Source organism: Tenrec ecaudatus, chromosome 2 (genome assembly GCF_050624435.1).
Source record: "Tenrec ecaudatus isolate mTenEca1 chromosome 2, mTenEca1.hap1, whole genome shotgun sequence".
Lineage (NCBI taxonomy): Eukaryota > Metazoa > Chordata > Mammalia > Afrosoricida > Tenrecidae > Tenrec > Tenrec ecaudatus.
The window spans coordinates 280,115,592-280,137,726 of NC_134531.1; the positions used below are offsets into that span (position 1 = coordinate 280,115,592).

At 41.5% G+C, this 22,135-nt stretch overlaps 1 protein-coding gene across 2 annotated transcripts in view; it reads right to left on the reverse strand.

Annotated features, from left to right (window-relative positions):
* The window catches only part of BTG3 (BTG anti-proliferation factor 3), a 28,362-nt gene extending 9,984 nt beyond the window's left edge, over positions 1-18,378 (reverse strand). The window contains exons 1-3 of one of the 2 annotated variants that reach the window (XM_075542468.1): positions 18,212-18,378; positions 14,641-14,819; positions 10,721-10,858 (exon numbers count right to left, since the gene is read on the reverse strand). In XM_075542468.1, coding sequence (XP_075398583.1) covers positions 10,721-10,858; positions 14,641-14,813 — 311 coding nt within the window. In that variant the 5' untranslated portion in view covers positions 14,814-14,819; positions 18,212-18,378. Of the gene's footprint in view, positions 1-10,720; positions 10,859-14,640; positions 14,820-18,100 lie in introns of both variants that reach the window. The other variant, XM_075542467.1, reaches the window with a different exon arrangement.
* Between the last annotated feature and the right edge of the window lie 3,757 nt (positions 18,379-22,135).

A 22,135-nucleotide genomic window follows, 5' to 3' on the forward strand; every position in this document is an offset into this window, starting at 1 on the left:
AAGTGGACACCTGCCCCTCCCCCCAGAAGAATTTATTTCAAAGGACGGCATTGAATCTGCAGCTCCAGGAGAGGGACATATCTGATCAGAGCACAAGGGAGCATATGAAGGGGGAGGAGGAGAGAGAGGAGCACATCCTGGCCCACCAGCCCTTGAGGACAATGATCCCAATTAGAGCAGCTAGTCCAGAGAGGACCACATGGCCGGCCCCACTATGAGACATGATGCCCCTCACTGACCCATAGCCCTACAGGGGACAACACCGGAGACACAGTGTGGAAATTGCACCCGATCTGATCCCGCCACACCGAAGCAAAGCACTAAGGGAGTGCAACAGAACAGCAAAGGAATGGAGCGGCAAGTTCCCCAAAGAATGCTGAAGGTGGACTTTGGGGCCAGGGCGTGGTGCCCCAACAGACTGGACTGGAAAATACTTCTAAAGGGAAACAAATGATCCTTGAACTAACTCCAAAAAAAAAAAAAAACAACAAAGCAGGTACGGGAAGGGGAAGAAAAGGGGAACTGATTATACTGATCGACATACAACACCCCCCACCATAAAAGTGGGTGAAGGGAGACAGCAGATGGTATAAAATATACAAATAAGAATTATTCATAAATTATTAAGGGTTTGTGGACATGGGGGAGGGAAGTGGAGGGGGTGGGTAGGGAGCTGTGTTAACAAACCCAGGGACAAGGGAACAAGTGATCCAAATCGGTGGTGAGGAGGGTGTAGGAGGCCTGGTAGGGCGTGACTAAGGGTAATGTAACTGAGAGGAATTACTGAAATCCAAATGAAGGCTGAGCATGATAGTTGGACAAAAGGAAAGTAAAAGGAAGTAAGAGGAAAGAGCTAGGAGGCAAAGGGCATTTATAGTCTAAATAAAGGCATGTACATATTTAAATATATTTATATAAAAGGATGGGGAAATAGATCTATGTGCATATATTTATAGGTTTAATATTACGATAACAGATGGACACTGGGCCTCCACTCAAGTACTCCCCTCAATGCAAGCACACTTTGTTCTATTAAACTGGCATTCTATGATGCTCACCTTCCCGCCACAACCTCTGAAGACAAAGCGAGTGAATAAGCAACTGTGGTGAAGAAAGCAGATGGAGCCAGACTTTCAAAAGATATAGCATCTAGGGTCTTAAAGGCTTGAAGGTAAACAAGCGGCCATCCAGCTCAGAAGCAACAAAGCCCACATGGAAGAAGCACATCAGCCTTTGTGATCACAAGGTACCAAAGGGATCAGTTATCAGGCATCAAAGAACAAAAAATCATTTATCATTGTGAAGGAGAGGGAGTGTGGAGTAGAGACCCACAGCCCATCTGTAGGCATTTGGGCATCCTCTTATGGAAGGTCGCAGGGAGAAGAGCCACTCAGGGTGCAGTGTAGAACAATGAAACATACAACTACCCTCTACTTCCTAAATGCTTCCTCCCACCATGATCCCAATTCTACCTTACAAATCTGGCTAGACCAGAGGATGTACACTGGTACAGATAGGAACTGGAAACACAAGGAATCCAGGGTGGATGATCCCTTCAGGGTCAGTGGTGAGAGTGGTGATACTGGAAGAGTGGAGTGTAAGGGGGGGAACCAATTACAAGGATCTACATATAACCTCCTCCCTGCGGGATGAACAACAGAAAAGTGGGTGAAGGGAGACGTCGGACAGTGTAAGATCTGACAAAATAATAATTTATGAATTATCAAGGGTTCATAGGGAGGGGCGAGAGGGGAGGGAGGGGGAAAAATGAGGAGCTGATGCCAAGGGCTTAAGTGGAGAGCAAATGTTTTGAGAATGATGAGGTCAATCGATGTACAAATGTGCTTTACACAATTGATTTATATACGGATTGTGATAAGAGTTGTGTGAGCCCTGGTACATATGAGGGCTGGAGGCACAGGGAATCCAGGGTGGATGATACCTTCAGGACCAAGGGTGTGAGGGGCGATGCTGGGAGAGTGTAGGGTGAGTGGGTTGGAAAGGGGGAACTGATTACAGGGATCCACATGTGACCTCCTCACTGGGAGAGGGACGGCAGAGAAGGGGGGAAAGGGAGACTCCGGATAGAGCAAGATATGACAAAATAACGATGTATAAATTACAAAGGGCACATGAGGGAGGGGGGAGCGGGGAGGGAGGGGAAAAAAAAAAAGAGGACCTGAGGCAAAGGGCTTAAGTGGAGAGCAAATGCTCTGAGAATGATTGGGGCGGGGAATGTATGGATGTGCTTTATACAATTGATGTATATATATGTATGGATTGTGATAAGAGTTGTATGAGTCCCTAATAAAATATAAAAAAAGAAAAGGAAAAAAAAAAGAAAGAAAAGAAAATGATTAGGGCAAAGAATGTACAGATGTGCTTTACACAATTGATGTATGTATATGTATGGACTGTGATAAGAGTTGTATGAGCCCCTAATAAAATGTTTTAAAAAAAAAGAGTTGTGTGAGCCCCCAATAAAATGATCAAAAGATTATTAAGGGTTCACAAGGGTGGAAGGGAGATGTGTGGGGGGGGGGGAAGAGGAAGTGATACCAAGGGCTCAAGCAGAAAGAAAATGTTTTAGAAATGATGGTGGCTACATATGTACAAATGTGCTCAGTACAATTAATGTACAGATTGTAATAAGAACTGTAAGAACTCCCAATAAAATGATATATTTAAAAAATAAACAACAACAACCAGATTTTGAAGCCAGGGCCAATATCAAATTTTTAGCAAAATTCAAACGGACATCTTCCCAAATGGTTACATCTTTGCAAAAAGTTTATGAGAATACTGCTATACATGAAAGATGTTTTTTAGATGAATCAAACATTTTAAGGAAGGTTGAGAAGACATAAGATAAGCCAAAAGAGGGAAGACTGTCAACTTTGACAAATGAAGAAACTCTGACTGATAAATCAGAAACTGATAAAAAAAAGAAGACTGTAGAATCACTACTGAAGTTAGGATTTCAACTTTAAGTGACTATCTGGCCTAAACAAGCTTTTGGTTTGATGGGTACCAAAAGCATCACATGAAGATCAGGCAATTTAAAGCACTTTTCTTTACATCAGTCTTTTAAGCAAGATAGAAGTTCATGATAAAGATCTTCTGGAATAACTCATAACTGAGGACAGAATCTCGGAATCACTGATCTAACCCAGAGAGCAAGGGCCAATCAAAACAGTGGTTTCTGAGGGTATCTGCTGGGTCAGATAATTTCAGGGCAAACGTCACCTCAGCAGGTTAAGGTGATTGGTTTTTAGGATTCCAAATGAATCCTAATACATTTTCTTAAAGGACACAGACAATCATCGGGGCTTATTAGAAAGACCCTTTAAAAAACAAAAACTGTATTCATGAGAAAATGGCCAATAAAGTTTTGTAGAGAAAAATCGAGCACCAACCTCCACCCCACCCTCACGGTGACCTTGAACTGCTCATGGCGAACAGCAAGGGCTACCCCTAGAGGATGTATTGGGCAGTCTTACCCTAGGTATCCTACAGCCCTGGGCTTGCCCCTTGCTTTTCCCAAACTCACAAAACATTTTAAAAGAACAACTATTTGAGTCCCTCTAGGATGCCAAAGCCGCTGTTCTGACACCGTGTACGTGGAAGAGGAGCAATTATTTGGAGAAAGGTTAGATAGAAACAGAAATATATAGACACAGATGGAAAATATGTTGAAAAATAGCCTTGTTATTTTTTCTTTAATATGAGTTTCTATAATTTTGTAACAATTATATTTTTTATTTACTCTTGTATTTAGCTACCAGAAGAATAACCCATTCTCTTTTCAAATTTTCTACTGTCTTCTATGAGAAATAATTTAAGAAAACGCCATTGTTCCAATTATATATTTTTTTCCGATTATATTTTTGTATATACTATTGATACTGGTTTCAAGGTAACATTTTCTAACATATTATACACTAGCCCATGTAATGAACCCTGATGGCATAGTTGTTTCATGCTGGGCTGAGATCTGAGTGGTTAACCATTCAAGATCACCACCTGCTCCATAGAAGAAAGAAGGGGCTCTCTATTCCCAAAAAGAGTTATAGTCTCAGAAATTCACAGGGGCAGTGATACCCTGCCTTAAAGGGTCGCTATGAGTTGGAATTGTCTTGATGGAAATGAGTTTTGAGAATGTACATGTTAGTAACTCAAATCACAAATCAAGCAGGAATTTCTTATAAAATTTACTTTAACTAAATTTAGAATAATAAATAGGTTGTATTTTTTTCATCTACATTAAAAAAAAGAACGGAAGCAATTATTGAGGTCAAAGGAAAAAAGACTATTGCTACGTGAGATAAAGGAGCTGGGTTAAGTTTTTATTACCTATCTCATAAAGATTCTCAAGATAATTGCTCACTTTATCCTTTCAAAACATTTTGAAAACTTTGATTTAATAAAAGTTATTTAAAATATATATATAAAACCTAGACTGCAGGTTATATTAAAACACACACACAGAAAACCCCACCACATACATTTGATGAGGGGGAAAAGGGCATAATGTACAATAGTTTTTTATTCAGAGAACAAAGGAGGAGCACACAGGACTATTTAATACCTTGCACAATGTGAGCACTATGGAACAATTTCTGCATATTAGAAAAAAAGAAATTAGACAAGTAGCTCTTACACACATATAATTAAAGTTAAGACAGAGTGATTCTAAACTTAAAAACACAAAAGTAGAAATGTCAAGCTTTCCATTTGCCAAAAAATAGGGTTTATTGCTGTCAATTTCATCTCAAGTTAACTCGTCTCAAATTATCTCTGAATCAGAATGATTACCTATGATAAAATAGCCTGACTGCTAAAAAAAAAAAAGCTTTTGAAAATTTGTGTGAAAATTAAGTAGTCTCCTAGATGAGTTCCATTTCTCTATATAATCATACTGTCTCCCACTTCCAATATGTTGGAAGGTGTCAAAAATGCTGCCCAAATATGGTACACAGTTCTCTTCGCTAGTCTTTTTCACTTTATGCCATAACAGAAGGAGCTCCAGAATGGTGGAAGATCACTAGACCGGCACCTGGCCTGGCTTTACCATAAACTACCTCTATGACCAGGAATAAAGCCATTAAATCTCTTTGGGTCTGTTTTCTATACAGTTTATAGAGGGCGGGAAGCTTGTTGGTCTTTGGGTGGAGGTTCTTTTTAGTACAAGATACTTGAACAACTGGGTTAGTTACTTACTTATAATACAGATTCTATACACTATAATTACAAGTCTACTTAGTGTAGGGTTTTGACAATGAGTATTGACTCTTCCTCTACATCGGGGTAGGGGAATGTCCGACCCAAGGTCCATGAAATCAATAGCACCTAATATCACACACCTCACCAAAGAGGCAGTCCCAGTCGTCACATTAAGGGCGAGTTGGCCTGTGAATGATGTTATAAATCTCCAAAAAGCCCACAGCAGAGAAAAGGTTCCCCACCCCTGCTCTACAAGGTTGAGAGACTGCAAATTGCCATACACCCAATGGTTAAACCGCAAGTTAATGCTAATAATGTTAACAGAGTGCTTAGACCGAACGTTACTGTGCATGTTAATGGAGTGAAAATTCAAGCAGAACAGAAAGGTGGGTTGATTTCAGAGAAACAAAACATAACCGCACATAACCCTGCCACTGTAGGAATAGAAACTTAAATCAAGGGTAGACATCTAATGATTGAAGCATCACTTGGTTAGCTCAAATGTCTTTGACACGTGTGTTTAAATAAATTCTCCATCTTTCCTTGGCAGTGCTTTCGATGAGGGTCCTCTTCATGCCAAGTGAACACGCTGTTTTCATAATACTGGAGTGTGCAGCTAGTCTTTAGAATGGACTACTAACAACTTTCATTTTCAATGACACACTTGTAATACACGTCCAATTTGAAAAGTAGTATCCAATAGTGTGTATGTGTGTATTGGGGGTAGGGGGGTCACGAATTATGTAATGAGGCAATGAGCTATTCTCAGACCTAATCATGGGAAAAATCTGTCCTCTGTTCTGTATTCTCCAAATATTTAACTACGCGATAGACACCTTTAACTGTAAGGGTGTAAAGAAACACCCTTCCATTTATTCCGATGAAATAAAACTATGAAGAATGTTCTCCATAAATACATCTCAATAAAAAAAGTAATCCCAAGTTAGCTTCCAGGGTCCACCAGACAGCTAATATCTGCCTATCACTCTCAAATATTTCTATTACTGTGGCAGGTTTAAGTTTCAGAATATTTATCCTTCAAGTTTTGGTCTAATAGCACTTCACAATATACCAATCTTCTCTATTAACTGAGAGCAATCACTTCTACTCATTGCTAGCAACTCTTTCTTTTGGGGATTCAGTTGTAACTGAAGGAGCACTGTGTATTCTGAAAGTGATTTGTATTAGCTGTTGGAAATAATCATAACACAATTAACTTTTTGAGAAATATTAATTATGAACAAAAACTTCTAGAAGGCTACTGAGCACAAAGATTCCTTAAAGCAACAAGCAGATCAAAGTATGGTAATTTGCCACTATCTGCCTCAAGCAAGTAATGTAGTATCCACTTATGTAGGATACCCATATAACTAAAACTTTTATCTCAGGTGCCAATACTTATTTTAAGCATTTAAAATAAATGCACTCAAAATATTTATATAATTACTTTGCTTCTTAAACATCCCTAGAGAGAAAAAAAAATTTTTTTCCTAAAGATTTAGGAGCATGATATAAAATATTAACTACAAAAAATATGTATGTGCTGCCGGCCCCACAGTGAGATACGCCATCCTGCACTGACCCATGGCCCTACACAGGACAGTACCTGAGACACAGTGGGGGATGTGCAACTGAGCTGACCCCACCACACTGAGGCAAAACACTGGGAGAGTGCAATGGAGCGGTGGGGGAAGCAGAGAAAGGAGGTCCCGAGGGAGTATAAAGGATGGACTTTGGGGCCAGGACGTGACACCCCATCACTCATCTAGAAAACATTCCTACTAAAGGTCAACAAACAGACCTCAAACTACTAACAGGTTTTTGGGCTTTTTTCGGCTTTTTGTTTTGTTTTGTTTTCTCTTCTTTTAAATTTTGTATGTCAGTGGCTTTTTTGTCTGTCAGCTTGTCGGTGTTGCTGCTGTCGACGCCATGTTCTTATGTGCCAATTGGGTACTGTCAGAGCCATCTGCATTTGTGTGCACATATTACTATATCAGCAGGTCCACCTAGATAAGATAGGCTGGACAAACAATGTGAGAAGAAAATAACGGGACCAACGGTCCCAGAGGGACATGAGTGTGGGAGGTAGGGGAAGGGAGGAGGTGTTGGCTAACCCAGGGACAAGGGAAATACGAGTGGTTCAAAACCAGTGGAGGGAGGGGATGGGAGGACTGGTAGGGAGTGACCAAGGGCAAGGTAAACTGAGAGGAATTACTAAAACCAAAATAAATACTGAACATGGTAGTGGGACAGGAGGAAAGCGTAAGGAAATAGAGGAAAGGAGTAGAAAGCAAAGGGCATACATGGAGTAGAAAGCAAAGGGCATACATGGAAGCTGCGACATGTACATATGTAAATATATTTATGATTATGGGGGAAGTGGACCTATGTGCATATACTTATAGGTTCAGTAGTGGGATAGTGGGTGGACATTGGGCCTCCTCGCATACACTCCCTCAATACAATAGCACCTTGCTCAGCTAAATGGTCATTCCCAACATGATTGCTGAAGACAGATGTGTACATAAGCAAACGTGGTAAAGAAAGCTGATGGTGCCCGGCTATCAAAAGATAATAGCGTCTTGGGTCTTAAAGACTTGAAGGCAAACAAGCAACCATCTAGCTCGGAAGCAACAAAGCCCTCAGAGAAGAAGCACACAAGCCTAAGTGAACATGAGGTGTTGAAGGGATCAGGTAGCAGACACCAAAGAACAAAAACCATCATTGTGTGATCACCTTCCCCACATAAACACTGAAGACGAACGTGTGCATAGGTAGGTATGGTGAAGAAGGCTGATGGTGCCCGGCTATTGAGAGATACAGCGTCTGGGGACTTAAAGGCTTGAAAGTAAGCAAGCAGCATCTAGCCCAGAAGCAACAAAACCCATATGGAAGCAGCACACCAACATGTGTGATCATGAAGGGCCGAGGGGACCAGGTTTCAAATAACAAAGGCGGAGAAAAAAAAATCTTATCATCGTGAATGAAGGGAGTACGTGATGGGGACCCAATGCCCAACTGTAGACAGCTGGACATCCCTTGCAGAGGGGTAGTTGGGGAGGAGATGAGTCACTCAGGGTTCAGTGTAGCAACAATGAAACTCAAAACCTTCTTCTAGTTCTGGAACACTTCCTCCCCCCCAATTATCATGATCCCAATTCTACCTTGCGGACCTGGTTAGACCAGAGGATGCAGAGCGGTGCAGCAGGGATCTGGAAACATGTGGAATCTAGGACGGATGAACCCCCCCAGGACCAGCAGTGAGAGTGGCAACACCGGGAGGGAAGGGGGTGTAGAAAGGGGGAACCGATCTCGGGGATCTACATGTAACCTCCTCTCTGGGAGATGGGCAGCAGGAAGGTGGGTAGGGGGAGACGCCGGGCAGTGTAAGATAGGATAGAGTAATAATTTATGAGTTATTAAGAGTTTGTGGGGGAGGGGAGAACTGGGATGGAGGGGGAGAAAAAAAAGGAAAATGAGCTGATTCCAGGAACCCAATTGGAAGGCGAATTTTGGGAATGAGGGTAACGATTGTATAAGGGTGCTTTGCTCAATTGAGGTATGTATGGATTGTGATAGGAGTTGTATGAGCCCCAATAAAATGATTTATAAAAAAAATATGTACGTGAATACATATTAGCCTTTTTATTTCAACATTTGTCAGACTAAATCTTTTTGTAGCTTAATGACTACTGTGAATAACCCTTTTTAAAATGCTGCTTACTATTTTATGGTCTTAGAAATTGTATGCTAACAAATAACTGCATTAGAGAGTTAATATAGATCTAAGTATAAGAAGTTCTGGTGGCACTGCTGGGTAAGTCTTGGGCTGCTAACTGTAAGGTCAGAGGTTCAAACCAACCAACCTCTCCCCAGGAGAAATAGGTTACTTGCTCCTGAAACAATTTACAGCCTTGAGAACCCTGTATAGAATCCTTATGAGCTGGAATTGACTCAATGGCAGTGGTTTTTGAATGAACCCAAGTGCAGACCTAATAAAAAAGTAAGCAATACAATATAGTTAACTACGTGAATGTCATTTCTATTTCTTGTCAATTAAATTCTTTGACTGGAGTCCACTAGCTGAAATATCCAAAGTCTGATCTCTACGTAAATAAATCTTTAATTAGTGCCACAATCTAAACATATTTGATTTCCTAAGATCTAAATTTGAGATTGTTTGCCTTATCTTTTTCTACCTGAGACACAATTGGTTAAGAATATTCATCTCCAAATACCTCTACCGTTTACTCCAGGTTTACTAAAGTAATGAGCTTATACCAACAGTAGGAAAATCAAACAGGAGTATTTCTAAAGAATTAAGTGTGTGAATGTAGTTTTTGACACTGTATGTCTTCATCTAGGGCTTCCTTACTGAAATTCAGGTCAAAGTCTGTAACCATCTCTGGAACAGTGTGCATCAAAAGGAATCTCTACAACAGTCCACCAAAACCAAAACCAAGCTCACTGATATCAATTCTGACTTACAATGACCCTGTAAGACAGGGCAGAATGGCCCTGCTGGGTTTCCAAGACTGTAATTCTTTAAGGGAACAGAAAGCCTGGCCTTTCTCCTAAAGAGGGGCGGATTCTTTCAAACCATCAACCTTCAGGTTAACAGTCCAATGTGTGACTACATACGCCACCAGAATCCTTTATTACAGTCAAAAGAGGCCACTAAAGGAAGAAACAATTGTAGGATTGTGTGTGTGTATGTGTGCATTGTGTGTTGGGGAGGGTAGGGCAAGGGGTATACAATGGTTTGTTTCCTCATGACTCTGTTGATCCTGGATATACTTCTCAAACTTATTCTCCAGTCAGCTCAATCACCACCTATAAGTAGCATCTTTCCTGACCCAAGTCCCCACCCCTCTGGTAGAAGCAATACCGCTCTCCTTGGCATTACCTACTACTCCATTTCATATGAATTTCCTATTATAGCACAGTCATACTAAATTGTGAATTGTGTATCCACCCCCACCTAGCCACTTTTACATGTCAAACTACTGAAAGTAATTGTGTTTCTCTTTCATTTTTAAAACCCCATAACTAAGAATTCCTGGTCTAAAGTGACTATTTTTTTAATGGACCTGAAATAGACTTGGTATCTAACACTCATCCTTTATAATTATACTCATTAGGAAATGAGAAAAATAATGCCTTTTCTGAAAGCATTACTCAGTGACTTAAACCCCACACCCCCACAAAAGGGGGTGGGGCAAGAAACAGAGACAGAAATCAACCAAAAGTCATCACCCAATAAAATAGGAAAAGGAATATGTATGCCATCAATGAAATAAGATGTTATCTCGCTGAAAAGTCTAAAAATGTGAAGTCCTCCACCAATACTTCTGAAAACATGCTTAATAAAATCCACTTCTAACAAAGCCAAGCCTCTCAGTTGAAAAGATACAGAGGCAAGCAATATATGAGAAAAATTCATGTACAGTAGGTTTTAGCACAGTAATCATTGCAGCTGCCAAATCGGAGAACTCACCGACAGCACACCTCGCATGGGTCCACCCAGAGAGTGAGCTCCTTTGGCAAGCCTAGGTCACTGTACAAGATGCAGCTGTTCTCACAGGCTTTCAGGACATCAGGGTCAACCCTCTGAAATCTATTGACTCGAATGCATCTATAACAAAGTGAAGTTAGATTAGTTACATGTTAACCATAAACCTATTTACATTTACTAGTATTTATCATGCTATTTGAAAAAAAAATTCCTTGGCCCCTGGTGGAGAGCATATTTATTCTAATGAATAAATATTAAATTAGAGACAAAAAAGCAGCAGCATCAGTCACCCAGTCTATTAGAAAGAGGGCACCTGTATGAGCTCAAATCATTAGAATGGATTCTACCTCAATTTACCCAGACTACTCACATGTCTAATAGATGAACAAGGAAGAAGTATGAAAGTTGCATAAAATTACTTCGCACTCTAGAAATTTTTCTAGGTCAAGTTCCTATATAAGAAAATTCCTTACTAATAGTCTTCAGTTTCAAAAAATATTTGAAAATCCTTGTAACATGTTTTTTTTTTCATTACTTTGCTTTTATATTATGGATAAAATAAAGCATTAAAAATAGGCTTTTAGATTTGTTTTATAAATACCTTTAACTTTTCATCTCATATGAGACCAAAATAACATCCTTATATTGATTTTTCTCATTTATCAGTCACCCAGGACTTTTAAAATGTGTTAAATTTTAAAATTTCTAAACCATAATGATTCTTCCATTTAAAAAAAACTTAAGAAATGCCACATCAACCTAACAGAATATCAAAAGATGGCTCCCCAGGTAGGTACAAAGCTCTGTTGAAGACAATGGAAGCCACAATGGAAAGGTAGTTACTGCCTAATACTTACCACTACTAGGAAAGCATTTAAGAGCACCTAGGCTTAAGTAATATACAGTATTAAATTTAGTCATGTAAATTTGGTAGTACACAGTATTAAATGTATTTACATTTTGCCTCTATTTCAGATTTTATGCTCCAATATATAAAGAACATTCAAATTACGGTATATACTTGTGTATAAGACAATTTTTCAGCACATTATTAATGTAGTTTTTGTGGTAAAATTTGGTGCCTTGGCTGATACACGGGTTGGCTTATACTTGAGTATATACGTTAATTTTGAAAAAGCAAGTGTGCCATAAAATGTAGCACTTTCTTACTGGAGAACAAGCTATTTAAAGTTATGTCATTTGTTATTTTTTAATAAAAACAAAATATTTTTCATTAACAATAAATTTCACTAAATAATAGTAATTCTAATTTATGGGATATTGGAATCAAATTGGGCGATGCATTGAGCTGTTAACTGCAAGTCGGTGGTTCAAATCCACCAGCTGCTCAGTGGGAGAAAGATGAGGTTTTTGATCCCGAAAGATTAAAAGTCTCAAAACAACCCTAAAAAATAGTTCTACTCTGTCCTATAGAGTTGCTAAGAGTTGGGATTCAACTCAATAGGCAGTGAGTTTGATTTTTGTGGGGTATAAAACAAGTAGTTTTCAAATCTTTGAATGTGTATTTAATTCTTCTGTTATAAAAAATATTTCTCCCAAACAGCAGCTGGTGCCATTGAACTGCGGGCCTTGTGTTTAGCAGCCCAATGGGTAACCACTATGCCAACAGAGTTGCTCACAATACCTATCTAATGATCACCCTACACAATAAACTCTGAGAGGGGAAAAAACTGTCTTATGGTATAAAGAGTGCCACTTGGTCCTTTTTACAAAATGGCCCTAATACTACAGATTCTAATGTACAGGATGATTCAAAAGTCTCCTGAACCAGAAGGTCAAAATCAAATAAGGGTGAGAGGATTCTCTTAGACATATTATGCTTTTCAAATCAAGAATGAGGGTGATATTAACTATAAGCTTTATAAGCTTAAAGAGATGTTAAAATACTTTGCTTCAACAAAATTTGCATACCTAACATATTTCATGTTTTCTCACCCTACATACTGTGACTACTTAGCCATTAACTACTTTTCAAAAGCAAGATTTTAAAAGTTGCATTTAACATCTATCATTTTCTTAATTTTGACAGTTTAGTTCTTTCCAATTTTTGCAATTATAAAGTGTAGGAAACATCCATATTCATACATGTTTGTCTGCATTTTTATTATGCTTCTAGAATAGTTTAGATTTATTGTTCAAAGGGTATGAATATTTTTATAGCTCAAGATAACATTGCCAAATAGTTCTGCCCAAGCATTTAATGTATACACAAGTATACTGCAAATAAAGTTTTAATTAATGCATTATTTTGGAACAAAAATACTTTCAGCCTCCTTATGGAATAAAAAGTCTATTAACTCCGGTTAATCCTACATCCTATACATTTTTATAATATTAATGATCAACCATTATGTCTAATAGTTTTCTACTTCAAAGACAGCTTCAAAGAGACTCAATAATGATATGTCTGATCATATGCCAGCTTAAACCTGCTTGACTAACTTTTTTCTTTGGATTTCAGAATTAATGGAAATGAAATTGTACACTGTCTGACCTTTAAGCATTTACTTGACATGTCTCTTTTCTCAGTAATAGCATGGTAGCTTGGCACTTCTAAAACCCTCATCCAGCGTCAATTAGGTTAGTGTAAAAAGCCTCAACAGCTCTCCGCACAAAAGCTGTTTACACTATTAGAAATGTGATGAGTTAAAAAAAAAATTAAGAGAATCATGGAAGACTAAAATCAAAAAAACCACACATGAGCCTACTTTCATGGATTATCCATATTGTTCCTTTAATTTGCCACACTTTCCATTGGAAAATCTCTTTGGATAAAAATAAAGGGGAAAATAAACCAATTGCCTCAATTATTTTCATGGCAATAGAATACAGGTTTACCTGAATTTTAGAAAATGATAAATAAATCATATTTTCACCTTTCTCCTGGATTCTGCGTAGTCCCTGTACTTGCCAGATCTCCACAACAAAAAGAAAATCCCCTTTACATCAAAGCACAAAAGTGCTATTTTGTGGAGGAAAATTTGGGGGCAGCGTTATGCACAAATCAGAGAGAATTTCTATAGTTGTCACTACAGCCACAACTGTTCCCGTTTTTATTTCTGTAACCACATCCACAAATAGGGTAAAGTACAACAGCTGAGTTTAGCAATAGAACATTCTCAACTCAGGTTCCCAAGCCCTCACATAACTACTAAGGAATAAGCAAGTTAAGACACGTTTTACAGGAGCTTACTGTTTAAACTATAAATGTAACTTATAAACCAGAGTACAAAAGAAAGATGGAAGTGAGAATTATCCTCCCTCTCAATACCAAGGTCACTGGATGGGGTACAGAACGCTCACAAGAATGTGATGTCAGTTAGACCTGGGTTTAAATCCTTTATCCAACAGTGGACCCCGGATTCTTTTAATCTATAAAATAGACAAACTGGTTTCGACCACAAGCTTATGCATATTAAAATTATTTCCATAAATATCAAGAACCTAACATTAGGTGTCTAATAATCTTAGTTCCCTTTCTCCATAAACTTTGCTTTCCACCAATACATATAACATGCAATTTATTTTTAAACACAATGAAACTCATATCCCTCAAGTCTTACCGTGATTATTTATGAGTTATAGTTTTATAAGGGGTCTTCTAGAATTATGAACCCTCAGGTATACCTCTAATACACATTAAAGAAAACTCTCTTAAACAGAGTCAAACCCTAAGACAGAAGACTCATGCCTATGATCCTAGAGTTGGCCTCTCAGGTATAGGCAATAGGATTCCATCAACAAATGTTTACGCAGTTTTTAAAATCTGAAACTGACAGTTAGGACCCAGTCACCCACCAGTCCTCTGGCTTTGCGGGAATGTAAGGAACTGACTGTTGTCTTCCCTCAGTCCAGTCCAATTGTTCAGTCTGCTCCTTTACCTGTAGGCCTGTCCTTTTGATGGTTTCTCAGGATACCAATGATTCTTATACTTTTCTTGAAGTATTAGAGTCAACTTCTCAGCAAATCTCTCAACTGCCTCTTTTTTCAACTTATCATGTTTTCGAACCAGCCTTGTGAAAAAGAAGACAACAGCAGCAATTTCATTCTTCATCTTGCCCTGAAACAATAAAACAGGTTTTCTCAAGAGTATAAAAATCAGAAGATAAAGAGCTGCAAAATATTTTGTCTTAACAGTTTGCTTTCCTCCTAGTCTTAACTTGTTTCATTTTCTCCTATCTGAATTTGGAAACAATCATTAATTATGGTTATGGCATAAAGAGCTTACTATTACAAAACACTATTTAAGAATCTTATCACTTAGCTATGAAAGTTCAGCTAAGAGAGCACACCAAATTGTTCCTGTTGGCTAAAGTAAAATCAGTATTATAACAGAGAAACACTTATAATAGTTTCTACTATTTACGAAGTGTGTCAGTATTCGGTTACAGTGATTTAAAGCACTACAAAAAAATTCAGTTTTAAAAAACAAAAATTTACGACCCAGTATTAGAGTCATTTTGGAAAATTTTAGCAGTTCCTAAGAGTTAAATATTGAATTTACCCTCTAACCCAGTAAGTATATTCCTAGATATAAATCGAAAAAAAATGAAAACAAGTGTTCACACAAAAGCATCTACACACCTGTCTGTAGCAACCTTATAATGGCCAAAATGAGGAAGCAACTCAAATGGGCACCATTTTATAGACATAAAAGGCAGGACCTCCACACAAAGGAATAGTAATCAGCCATAAAAATGAATAAAGTACTGATACATGATACAACAAAGATGAATATTATGCTATGGGAAAGAAGTCACTCACAAAAGATCATATATGATTTTATATGAAATGTCTAGGATAGGCAAATCCATAGTCAGAAAATAGCTTAATGTAGGGTTTAGGGAGATGCAGGGAGAATGACTGCTAATGGGTTTGAGATTTCTTTTTGGAGTGATGGAAATGTTCTACAATGGCTTACAGTGATGGTTGTAAAAATCTGTAGCGGTCATTGAACTATATACTTTAAGTGAATGAACTGTAAAACATGTGAATATACATTTCAAAAATTCAATATGGAGTTTATGGAAGTGCTTTTTCAGTAAGACCTATTTACCTAAAAGATGACTAAAAACAGCGATTCTATCAAAACAGTGGAAATTCAGGCTTATCTACAGAAAATTTAACTTTAAAAAACAAAACAGAATTTTAGTTGCATTTTGGAATAGACTCAAAAAAGGACCTTTTTTAATGGAAGATGATTTATCATTGATTAATTCATAAGCCTGATCCTAGAGTTGTTTTAATGTGTATTCTGTCCTTATGCAATGAGCTCATTCATTTGGCTGCTATAAGTAACTTGGAGTTATTCAGATGCTGCATTTAAGCAACATTACCTTTTTTTGGAGTCAATTATTAAGGGCACACAGCTTCTGCTATGTTTAGTATAAAAATTGGCTAACCTAGCAATAGTTTGAGTTCCCACACATTCAAAAAGTAAAGCTTATTCTGTTAACTTCCTTTTTTTCTTTTCTTAATCTTCTTTTTAAGTATCTGTTCTTCATGTGATTCCTTTCATCTGTGCAAATTCAAACAAGGAAACTCCTTGTGAACTAAATTCTCTAATGCTAGGTGAGAAGTGTGCTGGCGGCCACAGCCACCACCTTGCTCCTGGATGGGGAGGCATCCAAAACCTTCCTCCTGGGGCCTTAGAATACCAAATCCACCTTCCTCAACCAGCTCTGGGCAAGGGCTGTGTGGGCATACACAACCCAACCCCACAACAGCTGCACAGCCTCCTCCAAAAACATGCAAGCCATTTCCACTTTATAAAGCCTCATTTATAAGCCACCATGTTACAACGGAAAGGAAAGCCCACTGCAATTTAATATATGGTTTGGGATGAAAGTTGTTGATGGAATTACATTAGCCTCCACCCCACCAAAGAAAACAAGGAACCACACTAAAGGGATGTTCTGAATCCTTAACAGATCCTGCGCCTCATTCATTAAATTCGCCAACTAGGCGCTTACGTATGAGTTTCGCTTTGCTGTTAAAAAATAAAAGGTAGAGAGGAAGGAAAAAGCCACTTAGTAGCCTTCCTTTTTGCTGGTAACCCAGATGAGTCATATGAAATTACTTTTTTCCTATTTTTTTTTCCATTTTGAAGGAATAATGACTGGGGGGGGGGGGGGCTGAGCAACTAATCCACCCGCACCAATAGTCTAGGAATAGCAAAAGGTAACAAAATGGAGAGAGCAACAAAATCCGGGAACGGGAAACCAGAAGCAAGTGGGGCTATAAGGAAGGGGGCCTTGGAAGTCTGCGTCAGGAAGGAGCCAGGATTCTTTCATCAACAGGAGAGGCGAAAAGGCTCCCATTTTAAACATCGCACGGTGACGTCATCCCGGGACGTAGGCACTACGGCAGCTGCCCCTCAAGTTCCACTTTGTTCCACAGGCTCCTCTGCCCACGCCTGGATGGGTAAAAATTCTCAGGGAAGCCACGTCGTGCCTGTCAGGAGTTTCTAACTTTTCCCTGCCCTGTAAGCCAAACCCGATCCCTAGGTCGCCCCCGCTTCTCCAAACACCTCGTTCCACGGCCAGACGTTCCAAGGGGGAGGACGCGGGCACCCCGGCCCGGGGGGCCGAGGAAGCCTTGACCTGCCTCAGGGGGGCTTCCGAGTGGGGGTGGGAGGGCGGGGTGGCCAGACGAGGAGCAAAACAACGCTCGCAGGCCCGGGAGGGGGACTTCCTGAGCCATCGCGGTCCGGCACGCGCGCGGGGGTGTTCGCGGCGCTCGGTGAGTCGACGCGGGGCATCGCAAGCGCTTTGGGGAAAGGCCTACAAGGCTGCGTCCAACTTCTGCCATCTCGGGGCTCCCGGCACGAGGGGAAGGGTCTGGGCCACAGCCCCGCTGTCCCCCCCTCCCCGCGAGCACCCCAGCTCGCTGCGGCCGCCAGCGTGGCCCCGGGTTCGAGGCTGCCCTGAACCGCTACCCACACGGCAAGCGCGCGCCTCGAGCCTCTGAAAAGAGGAGGCGAAAGTGCAGGACCGCCGAGGGGCAAGGGCGGATGGGAGGCGGAGGCGAAGGCGGTCGCCCACCCCGAGGCGGAAGGTAGCGCGCGCTCCAGCGCGGTGGAAACGTGGCAGGAGCGTCGCTCGAGGCGGTGTCTCCCCCCCTCCGATCCCGCCGAGGGTCCCGCGCAACCGACTCCCCGGCCGCCCGCAGCCCTCACGCGCGCCCGGAGCGGGTGCAGTCCGGCTCGATCCGGCAACCCTCCTTCCCCCCGAGCAACCCCGTCAGGGGGGCCTCCGACGGGGCCGCAGGGCTTCCGGACCCCCGTCGACTCGCAGACGCCCTCAGCCCCAGCACGTCCGCCTCCCCGCGGCCCACTCTCACCGCCGCCACCGCGCCGGGGCCACCGAGTGGGCGGCCCGACCCGCTCCCGGGCCGGGAACCGAGGGCGCCGCGTCTGCGGGCCCGCGCTCGGCGGCAGGGAACGCTGCGAACCTCGTCCCGCGCGGGTGGCTCCCGCGTCGTCGGGCGGCCGAGCGCGCGCTGAGGGAGCCGGCGGGTGGAGGGGCGGGCGGCTGAGCGCGGTCCCGAGGCGGCGCGCGGGGGGCTCGCGGTCCGGAAGAGGGGAGGGGCGATGACCCGGGAAAAGGTTGGCGCCGCGCGGGACCGGCTCGCGCGCCCCTGGGGGTGGGGGTGGGAGGAGCCACGGGGGCGGGGCTTCGCCGTGGGCCCGCCCCGGAGGCCGAGGCAACGCTGCGCGCGCCCCGCCCAGCCCCGCCCTCGGCGCCTCCCGGAGCTAGGTGAGGGCTCTGGAACCGCACCTCGGAGCCCCTGGCAACTTGGGAAGCCCTTCGGCAAAAGACCTCCGGCGCAGAGTGGCAAGGACGGCGCTAGGTCGGGGTTCCTGCCGCAGTGCTCGCGGGGGGTCGAGTGAACCACGTCCTCCCCGCTGCCCTGGCCTCCACTCCTTTCCCGCAGTTGGATCCCTGACCCCCTGACTGGGACGCGCAGGTTTGATACCCAGCTGTAGCTCCAGTTCTGTAGATCCAGGGCTTCGGGAAAGCAGCGGCCAGACAAGAAGGGAGACCTTCTTTTGTGTGATTGATCTGCGCCCTGTTTACTGTATTAGCTACAGACGTGTTAACTGGGTGGCTATCTGCTATCGGTCAGCATCCCTGCTGTATTTTAGATCGTTTCAAACTCAGTTAATTCCTGTGCTTACTGGCCCGTACCCTTCCCAGACCAGGGACTGCCTCCTGTTGGTCATTGCACCCCTACCCTTGCCTGAGAGATAGTGTCTGATGAATGAAACCTTGAGAGTCCAAGCTTTCTTTGAGCAAATACAAAGGCACTTTATCTTTTTGAAGAAATGGGAGGAATTCTTTCCAACCTTTTATATGGAATTGGCACCAAGGTATTAGTTTTGTGAAAGAACTTTAATACGCCAAACAGGCTAAAACAGTATATCAAACAGGCTAAAAGATATGTGTACTTTTTTTTTAAGATGGCTAGTTTCACTATGATTGAAATGTAGGCTACTTAAGACATGTTTTTGCACGTTGTACATTGGACAGGTTTTTCATTGCCTTCTAGAACTGGGAGCTCATTTTCAGCCCAGTTTTATGAATAAAGTTTTTATTACAGGTGTTGGTGATCATAGCCAATTGACAATTCAAAAAATGTGATTAGTTAGCAACAATAAATATACAAACCCAAACCAGTAAAATAAACATTATTTGTTCAAAAATTTTAAATACTGTTGTGGGTTGCTTTCTAGTCAATTTGAAGAGGATAATACTTACACTCTAGACTATTTTAGGGAACATGAGAGTACTAATGAAGTCTTTTATCATTTATCAATTCCATATAACAGTCAATTAAGGGGGTTGTGGGGAGGAGATATGCCAGTCAGGGTGCAGGGTAGCAATGATTAAACATATAAAACTTTCTTCTAGTTTTTAAATGCTTCCTCCCCACTCTCCCACTATCATGATCCCAATTCTGGCTAGACCAGATGTACATTGGTACAGATAGCAACTGGAAACACAGGGAATCCAGGCCAGATGACTCCTTCACCAGTAGTAAGAGTGGCAATGTATGGAGGGTGGAGAGAATGTGGGATAGAAAGGGGGAACTGATTACAAGAGTCTACGTATAGCCTACTCCCTGGGATGGACAGCACAGAAGAGGGTGGGGGAAGACATCGGACAGTGTAGCATATGCCAAAATAATGATAATTTATGAATTATGAAGGAGTCCTGAGGTAGGGGGGAGTAGTGAGGGAGGGGGAAAATGAGCGGCCCATATTAAGAGCTCAAGTAGAAGGCAAATGTTTTGAGAATGATGATGGCAACAAATGTACATCTGTGCTTGACACAATGGATGCATGGATGGATTGTGCCAAGAGTTGTACGAGCCCCAATAAAATGATTTTTAAAAATAGCCAAGTAGCCACAAACATTACGCAGAATTTGCCTAGGAATTTCAATAGGTTGGAAGTGGTCTAAACGTGCCTCTGTGATCCATTACCACAGACAATATGGCGAAACATTTCAAAATAACTTTTTAAAAATTATCTTAGCCTGAACAACGTGAAGCAGATACATAACCACATACCTTCTTGCCTATCCACTTCTCTCACACAACAGGTGTTTTTGTGTTTGTCTTTCAACTTTCCCTATTCTTCAGCCCTAGCTTTGGCCTTGAGGTTCCTGTCCCCCCACCCCCACTATCTTTCCTCCTGTTTTGGAAACAGAAAGCCCTAAAAGAGTTGAGGAAGCAAGGAAGACCGTCCTCTTTCTTTAGGAGCCTGGAAAGGAGGTGCAGAACATATATAAATGATTACACATCAATATGTATTTTCATTTTTCACAACTGATTCCCTGTCATAGCTGACGAAAGGTTCACTATACTGTGTCTTGAAGAAATAGTTTGTTTTCTGTACAAGTGATTTCCAAAAGAATCCACATGATAGGGCCTGCACTTTTAATCACATATGTACCCCAGAATCATGTTATGCATGATTCATACACAATAATAAAATTTGTGAATGGCTTCCAAAATTGGAATGCATTTTCCACTAAAGAACTCTTTAATATTTTTTATTCCTTTGAGCTCAGAGTTTATCATTGAAAATAAGCAGTTGTAGGTGCCATCTTCTCAGTCCATATGACACACTTGAGTGTCAATTCAAAGCCCTTAATGGTGTCCCTTCTGTATTGAACCTGGAGGTTTCAGGGAAATGTGTCCAGTGGTTGGGAACCATTGGAAGCTGAGCAGGTGGGATCTAAGACTTTATATTCCCCAAACACTGCAATACAATTCTTCAGAAATTTCAGCCATGTGGAGGGAGGTCAGACGCTCACAGGCATCCTGCCTGAGGGTGATCAGTTGCCCGACTGCAGTAGGCCCCACTCCCTGCTGTTAAGGACAATGGACGCCTGCTGTCATCTATTTGGTTCCTGTAGGTGGGGTTTACACCCTACTGATAATGGTTCCTATGGAGACCCAGAGAACAGGTCAAAGTTAAGCTGCCATCCTAAATCTAGGATCCGCCCATCTTGTCACATTTATACCCCCAATCCTTCCTCTTCCTATTGCGTGTATTTCCCTAGACCACCCCCTCTTATTTCTGTATTACCTATAGCACAACCCCTTTCTGTGATGTATGTTCTTACCTGTAATTAGGGGACTTGCATGTCCCCAGAGAATATCAAAACCTGGGCTAACATTAAAGACTCTCTCTCCCTCCACGTGGACCACCAAGTGGGGCTGAGGTGAGCATGAATTGTGTCTGACTCCGTTTATTTCAATATTCCTCTTCTACCTCTCATGCTCTCTATAACTTTATTATAATCTTTACTTATTATCGCTGTACAATTGCACCTACTGGGCCCATAATAATGTGTTAGGGGCTGGCTTCCCCTGACCCAGCCAGTTGGCTAAGTTAAAATAAATGAAATCTCCTTTGCTTCAATGTTTTAAAGAAATAGCCACACTGGCAGTGGTTAAAAAGCATAGGCTAAAGAAAATCTGTCATCTTTATTGCTTTTTCCCTTACATCAGCAATAAAACTGGCTTCCAAAAGTCCCCACACAAACTCTCCTGATGAATGAGGCAATGGAAACTGGGTACACCAACCTCCTATTAACTGTTGACACCTTGTCCCCTGCCCCAAACCATGCCCCATGTTTTCTACGAGAAAATACTTTTATCAAGCTTCTTAGGTTCTTTATTGGTAATTGTTTAGTATGTTGATTCATGCAAAATAGGTTAGGGAAATGTACCGACTATACTACTTACATACTTTGGTCCCACAAACTTTGGTCCCAAATTTGGCTTCATATTGGAAACTCCTGGTGCAAACTTTCTGTACTTGGCATACAAGGTGCCATTGTTGTTGGGTTTCTTTGACAACAA